Below are 8,002 nucleotides of genomic sequence, written 5' to 3' on the forward strand. Positions count from 1 at the left end.
AAAGCCAAAGCACAGTGGGAAGCCCTCAGCATCATTTCCCTCTCATAGAGGAGGTCCACACAAGGGCACAGAGTGACCAGGTAAATGGATTCTAGTATCAATTCCAATGTGTGGGTTTTTCCTCCCTCACCCCACCAAGCTGGGTGTCCTGCAGTTCAACTAATTCTGACACTATTTACCGGGAGATAACATCAGATCCCACAGGTTAAGGGTTCAGTCCCACAAGAGTGCCCTCTGCTTCAGATGCCAATTTCAAGTGCAGGTTGTTACCTATGTTTCTGACCGACTGGCTGTAAATCAGAGGTTCCAACGACCCCCTCCGTGGGTTCTCTTCATTTGCTAGAGCAGCGCATAGATCTCAGGAAACCAGTTCACTCACTAGCTACTGGCTTACTGCAAAGGATATTAAAGGATACAGATCAGCAGTCAGATGACAAGATATATAGGGTGATAAGGTCCCAAGCAACAGAGCCCTGTCCTTGTGGAGTTTGGGGCCCAGCTCGGTGGCACGTGGAAGCATTCTGGCTTCCCAAGCTGGAAGCTTTCTGAACTCAGTCCTTTTGGGTTTTTATGGAAGCATCACTACATATGCATGGCTGATTAAATCATTGGCCATTGACAGTTGATTCAACCTCCACCCCCTCTCTCTATGGGGGGAAGGATGTGTGGGGCTGAAAGTTCCAAGCCTGTAATCACGTGTTGGTTCTCCAGGCAACGTGGGTGCTAGTCCCAAAGTCATCTCATTAACATAACAAAAGACACTTTTTTTTATGGCTTTCATCACTTAAGAAAGTCCACGGATTTTAGGAGCTCTGTGCCAGAAATGGGGAAGAAGACCAAATGTATCTTTGTCACTTGGCCATCAGTCTTTTGTTTAGTAGGCATAATGATGAAGAACACAAAGTGAACTTGAGCAGGGAGAATACTGATGGCTCTGCTGTTGTCAGTTCAACAAGTCTCAAAGGAATAAGGAGCTGCCTCTGTATTTTCTAAAGGTTGCCCATCGTTCTCTCTACATGTTCATCTCATTTGAAGAATTTCTTAGTTAATTATATACTTTAATAAACATTTAATGCAAGTGGGTCACGATTCTTAATATTGTATCCTATATATGCAGTAGAAGTATTTTTAGAAAACCCTGGAGGAAATATTACTATAGTGATATCTTCAAATGAGATTAGCTTTTTATTTTAGAAATGGAGTGTTCTTGCTGTTGGGTTTATCCAGATTATCCCTGGTTTATTTTTATACCATACACTATTCTTTTGTTTCACGCAGGTTTCCCTTTTAACCACAGACACACTCTTGTTTCTCTTTGCAGTGAAAATGGATTTGAAGAAGGATTAAGTACCTTGGGACTGGTGTCAGGTCTCTTTGGTGCATTGTGGTCAGTTGGGTGAGTAGCTATTGAATTTCATTCACACCTGTAAGTTGGAAAATGCTATCTCCAGTTTACAGATGAAGAAATTCAGACACTGAGAGGTCAGATGAGTTGCCAGAAGGCACATAATTCACTCAGGGCAGAGCTGCAGTTCTAATCCAGCTGTCTGACTTCAAGATCAATGGTTATACCGGCAGTTTTAATTCATAATCAAAATGGTCTCATATACTTTGTCTTATTTAAGTGATATTTTAAAGTTCCTTTAACAGGAGCCTGTCTCAGTTTTGAAAATGTATTCATTTATTCATTCATTTGTGTATTTATTTTTAACTCTCTACTATATACCAGAGGGATAACTGTATGCTGCCCATGTAGCTATCATCAATAAGTATGTACTGAGTTGTTTTAAATACAAATACCTAGAAGAGTAGAGAGAATAATATAAAGGTTCTTTTGAATGCATATCATCTTTTAAAATTTTTCATATAAGGCACCAACTTTTCAGAAGCAGTTATAATTTTAGGATTGTTTAAAAATTTTAAGCAATCATCATTATCAGGTAGAATTATTTTCTTACACCTAATGCTCTGTCCAGGAATTGGCTTTTTTCGTTAGCGTTTATAGTTTCAATATAATGAATTGAAGTGGTCATGCAGCCTATAAGGAGTAACGTTTTTTTTTGCACTGTAATCCTCTTTCTTCTTTTCATTGTTAGTGCTTTTCTAGGACCAACGCTGGGGGGATTTCTGTATGAGAAAATTGGTTTTGAATGGGCAGCTGCTCTACAGGGTCTCTGGGCTCTGACAAGTGTGAGTAATTAGTCTTTTACTTTCATTTTCCTTATGTTTATGGAGAAATGTGACTTGGATAATTGACAGTAACCAGTACCTTTCATTGTGTTAAAGGGACTAGTGATGGGCTTGTTTTATCTATTGGAGCATTCAAGGAGAAGAAGGAGGTATGGTCAACTCTTGAGTTTTTTTTCTCCTTTAAAAGTTGGCTTGTGGGAGTGGGAAAAAAACACCATTTTACATCCGTTCTTCCACCCTGGAGATTTCTGGGCACTCTGAGCCTCGTCACTTGATAGACACATTTACGGAAATAGTTGGATAGAGATGTAGGTACTGAGGTTTTTTTTAAGGTGAGAAATACTGAGGTTGGCCTCTTCTTTCCTTCCACGTAGATCTAAACTTCAAAATATCCTCGGCACAGAGGAGGAACGGACTGCTCTCTTGCCTGATGAAACGTAGCCTTACGTTAGGAATCCCTACTGATACGGGGCTGGGAGATGGATGCTCCTGGCCTTGAACTTCATTGCTGGAAGGATTTTCCTAATTTTTACACACAAAACTCCATGAACTCCACACCAGCATCCTGAAATTGTTAACATAGTTTTGGATGATCCTGTGTTGGGCTGCACATACTGTTGTCCTGAAGAGCTGGCCTGCTGAACCAGCCATATTTGAAACCTTAAGTATGCGAAGAGTTGTTGAAAATCAACAAAAGTTTTTGGTTTTGAGTGACCAGACTTGGCCCTGAGGCTGTTACTGACTCTAGGTGTCCTGTTTCCTCTGTTTACTTTTTATTCTGAGGGCACTGATTCTGTGACTGTACCCCTTTTATTAACAGGGAAAGAAATGAATTGATTTGATATGCTTAAAAATAATATAAAGATAACTCAAAATATACAGAATAATTACTGTGAAATCAGTTTTTAAAATATTTGCTTTCTCTGTGTCCTAAGATTTTTTTGTTTTTGTTCAAAAGGCAAAATTCCAGCCTACCATGGAAAAACTCTATTGCATACCCTGGCCATCAGCTCTTCTAAAACTTTTGTTTGTGTGAAAGATACAAGAATATTACTTAACACTTCCAATTTTGTAATATGCTGTGAATTAGGATCTGGATTTATACATAATGCTTGGTATAATATTATTCATTTCCCTTAATGTCTCTGTTTTAGTTCTATCATTTTTAAAAAAAAAAAACATACTCCCAATAGATGTATCCCATTCCCAGAGCAAGTGAGCCCACAGGAATGCTTGTTCTATGTTAGGGAAGGGGTTCCTCTCACTTCATGTAAAATCCACGCTGTTGTTTGAAGTGAGTGAATCTCTGCTGTGCAACTCTCATACCTCCTGATCCATTTTCATGGTGTAGTAGCCCCATTTACCCACCCACCCCCCTTTTTAGTAGAAGAAATGTTTTTTATCTATTTATTAATTCAAAAATATTTATTGAATGCCTTCTCTGAATTGACATTGTGCTTGATCTTACAGATTTAGCTGTGATCAAGATAAACAGAGTCTAGTCTTTATGGAACTAATATTCCAGTGGAAGGGACAAGCAAGAAATAAATACCAGAATCTCTAGTTATCTTGCAGAGATGCTCTGATGAAAAACAAAAACAAAAACAAAAATCTGGTGATATGAAAGAGTAATCGGCTGGAGCTGATTAGGTGTGAGGATCCTCATTTAGATAAGGCCTTGAACTGAGCTCTGAAGGGTGAGAACGAGGCAGCCATTCTGAGGGGAGAGCCCTCCCTAGCATGTGCAAAACGGCTTGACATGGTCAAAGAGAAGGCTGTGGCCCACATGGCTGGAGTCTAGTAAACAGAGGAATTTGGGCAGGGGAGAGGAGCCGGCTTTTGAATGGAGGATTCTAGAATTTGATTCATATTTCAGGAAGGTCATTGTGTTTACATGGCCAAGGTGAGTGGGGATGTGGATTACCAGGGGTGGAGGGAGATCTTTGGAAGCTTTGAGAGAGACATTAATGGTTTGGATCAGGAAGGTGGTGCTGAAGTGTAGAGAAAAGGATGTGTTTGGAAGTAGAACCAACAGGGTTTGCTGATGATGGACAGCGAAGGGGAGAGAAATTCAGGAAGACTCCTAGGATTTGCCTTGAGGGCATGAGTGGTCAGCTGGTGCCTCTCAGTGCAATGGGGAAGAATGGGAGAGAAACAGATCTGGAAGAGGCACATTAAACCATGCCCTTTCACACCACCATAAGGAAAAAATAAATAAAATTTAGAGGATCACAATACCCAGGTTGGAGAAGATGGACAGCAGCTGGACCACGGACTGTTTCGGAAGACTGTTTGGCATTAATTCCCAAAACTGAATACTCACAGTTCCCATGAACTCTTCACTCTCCTCCTGCCCCAAGTCCCTTCTCCCTGAGAGCTCTAGAGGCTGGTCCCTTGCCTGCCAAGCACAAGTGGCCTGTCACCCGCTTACTGGAGCGGCACCAGGACGAGTGTGACCCCAGCCCCCTGCACTCGTGTGCACTGCGGAAAGGGCCAGGCCCCGATTTCCCGGGTTAAATCGTCCTGGCCCCTCTCCAGGGCTTTCCTTCCTTGGGCGCAGGATGCAGGCTAATGCGGGGCCGCCCCTCCTCCGCCCAGTGGCCGAGGATGCCGCCGAATGCCTGTAGTTCCCATTTGTACCACGTGGGGCCGCTATTAAAGCACCGCGGGGATCCAGCAGCTCAAAGCCGGGCCGTGGCGCCCGAGCTCTCACCGCTCGCACCCGGCGTCCAGGCGTCCCGGCGTCGCTCAGGACCGTCAGCCTATTACCGTTACCAGGGCTGTTGACTGTTGAGACTAGTTCAAGGTCAACGCAAAGATTCCAGGCTTACTGGCTAGAGAACTTTTTGTTCCCCCTCCCAACACGCCGCTGTCAGTACCTACTGTGGATACCAGTGTATTTAAAGCCGCTTTGTACAAAAACAACTTTGCCCCTTCCTCATTTTATGATTTTGAAGTATTAAGATAAATGACAAAAAAAAAGTTAAAAATATGAGAAACAATAGCAGAACTTTGAACCTTTTGAAACCAAAAGGTAGGTCAAAATTATCAAAGGAAATCTGTGTGTTTATATTTATATATATTTATATTCATCTGAATGTAACAAAGTGCCCAGTTTAAAAGCACTTTTTAAAAAATGAGACTGAATGTAGATTATAATTAATTAAAAAGTATCTTTTATGTTAAGGTCACATTGCAACCTATACATATATGACATACAGACTAATCCCAAGGAAAAATAAAAAGGACAAATTTTTTAAAATCACAAATCAGTTTTTCAGTTAAACTTTTAAAAAATTTTTGAGGTAATTGTTGATTCACATGCAGTTGTAAGAAATAATACCCAGAGATCATCTGTACTCTTTACCCAGGTTCCCGCAGTGGTAACATCTTGCAACACTTAACAGTACAATATTCTAACTAGGATATATTGGTAGAGTCGAGATAAAGAAAGATTCCCAGTCTTCAGTTGCCCATGCTGCTACTTTTCTGTCACCCTCACTCCCTCCTTAATCTCTGGCAATCACTAATCTGTTCTCCATTTCTGTAATTTTGTCATTTCAAGAATCCTGCGTAAATGGAATCCTATTGTATGTTATTTTGGGGGATTGCCTTTTTCATTCAGCATAATGCTCTTGAAATCCATCCACATTGTTGCATGTGTCCATAGTTCATTTCTTACTGAGTAGTATTCCATGGTATGAACATACAGCTTGGTTATTCATCCATTGAAGTACATCTGGATTGTTTTCAGTTTGTGGGTAAAACAAAGGTGCTATGAACATTCATGTACAGGTTTTTGTGTGAAGATGTCTTCATTTCTCTGGGATAAATGCCCAAGAATACAACTGCTGAGTTGTATGGTAATTGCATGATTAGTTTTTTTCCCCAAATAACCCATATATTTTACATAGGAAATTTGATTTGGACAATAAATATTAAATATCATACATCAATGCAATATTCTATTGTTTATTAAGTTATCAAGATTTAAATATGTTAAACATACCTTCTCATATCTAGCTGGCAAAAGAGGTGGGTAATAAATACTGACATAGCCAACTAATTTTCAGTAAGTACAATTAATAAGTGAGAAGTAAAACCGATATCTTTTATTTATATACGATCATAGCAAAAGGGAATGATCCAAAGACTATGATAGTTAGCTTTCCTTTGGTCTCACTGTCATATGTCCTCAATTTGTGAAATAAACACACAGGAGAGTAAGAAACAACATACTTAAGACAGAAAAAGTAAAATGTTATCCAAAGTATTAACAAATGAAACAAAAGCCTGCTTATTCAGTTTTTCATTAGGAACAACTTGCAACTCTTAAAATATTTGCACTAGTTTCTTTCAGAAAATCCACAGCTCCACTTCGAATCCCAGTTTATTTATAGGTGACAATCTGAGAAAGCATGATGTTCAGTAATAACTTCTGGTTTATAGTTTAGTGCAATTGCATCAGCAGTACTAAAATTAGCCAAATGCATTTCTGGTTGATCATGGTCAACAGTAGCACAAGTACAAAAAGCAGTACATTATTATCATTTTTAAGTTTTTGTCATTTAAGATAAATTTGAATACCAAATCAGTTAAGTCACATTATTATATGTTTCAGAAATGACAGCCATGAGGGACTTTACTGGCTGTCCAGTGGTTAAGACTCTGCGCTTCCACTGCAGGGGCACCAGTTCGATCCCTGGTTGGGGAAATAAGATCCCACATGCCGCCCATTGAGGCCAAAAAAAAAAAAAATGACAGCCATGAAATCAGTTGTTGGATGAATATGAATAGGGTTTTTTTTTTTCTTTTGAGAATTAAAACCAGTGTAGGTATATATTTCATTTGAACATATTGACCTGAAACAAATAGACAGCCAGATATTTCAACAAAGATGGGTTTATTTAGAATCAATAGAGAATTGCAATTCAGGGTTTGTACAAGTGCCCACACAGCAAGGGAAGGAGGACACTTTTATAGATGGAAAAAGGAAGTTGGGAGGGCTCTGGTAAACAAACAGCCCATGGTGTTTCGTTGGTTGAGTTCTTGCCAGGAAAGAAGATGAATTTTTCTTTTCCCTGGTGGGCTCTGCTATCCTCGCAGGGTGTGAGAGCTTCCTCTCTGGTCTCCCAACTTTATTGAGATTTCTGTTTATTAATTTTTTGCAAACATCACACTAATACTTTTCACTTTCAGAACTTAAGTGAAATGAATGGCTATATTCATTTCCTCTGTTGTTTTCTCTTGCTATTACTGGTTTGCTTTTGCCTCTTTTATTTACTTATCTGATAAAGATCAGAGTTACCTGGTTGTCGGTGTGTCCACTCCTAAGAGCTGGGTCCAACCTCTAGATCTGGAACACGAATGGTGTGAGGACAGGGCTGTGCATTAAGTGGCACTGCCATCTGGTAGTAAGGAAGCTGCAGGACTTAATTTCACGCATGTCACTGAAAACTCTCTGAAAGAAAAAATATTCTTGAGGTAAAACAGCATTATTAATTGGAAAAAAAAAAACTGCATAAGAAAGGAAGATCTGCCCACACTTTTCCATCCCTGTACCTGGTGAATGTGTCTTAATGCAGCTCTCAGGACTTTGGTTAGTTGATTCAGAAGAGCAAGAACTCCCAAACAGATGCTGCATATTAATTGATCTTCCATATGAACAAATTCCATTTAGCAAAGCATAAGGTTTGGATTCTGGGTGGTCAAAGCAGACAAACGCAGACTCCGGCTTTTCTTCTCTATCTTTGAATATAGTCACTTTGGTTAATGGCCCAGCTTATAAGAAACTGAAGAAGCAGCTCATATA

General features: G+C 39.8%; 1 protein-coding gene and 1 pseudogene across 3 annotated transcripts in view; one reads left to right on the forward strand and one right to left on the reverse strand.

Annotated features, from left to right (window-relative positions):
- SLC18B1 (solute carrier family 18 member B1) overlaps nucleotides 1-5,192 on the forward strand; it is a 31,016-nt gene extending 25,824 nt beyond the window's left edge. For all 3 annotated transcript variants that reach the window (XM_068550965.1, XM_068550966.1, XM_068550967.1), the window contains 4 exons: nucleotides 1,322-1,396; nucleotides 2,097-2,190; nucleotides 2,287-2,339; nucleotides 2,565-5,192. In XM_068550965.1, coding sequence (XP_068407066.1) covers nucleotides 1,322-1,396; nucleotides 2,097-2,190; nucleotides 2,287-2,339; nucleotides 2,565-2,631 — 289 coding nt within the window. In that variant the 3' untranslated portion in view covers nucleotides 2,632-5,192. The remainder of the gene's footprint in view (nucleotides 1-1,321; nucleotides 1,397-2,096; nucleotides 2,191-2,286; nucleotides 2,340-2,564) is intronic.
- A 2,177-nt stretch (nucleotides 5,193-7,369) lies between these two features.
- On the reverse strand, nucleotides 7,370-7,999 carry LOC137769105 (splicing regulator RBM11 pseudogene; annotated as a pseudogene).
- Nucleotides 8,000-8,002: the final 3 nt, after the last annotated feature.

This window comes from Eschrichtius robustus, chromosome 9 (genome assembly GCF_028021215.1).
Source record: "Eschrichtius robustus isolate mEscRob2 chromosome 9, mEscRob2.pri, whole genome shotgun sequence".
In the NCBI taxonomy this organism is placed as follows: domain Eukaryota; kingdom Metazoa; phylum Chordata; class Mammalia; order Artiodactyla; family Eschrichtiidae; genus Eschrichtius; species Eschrichtius robustus.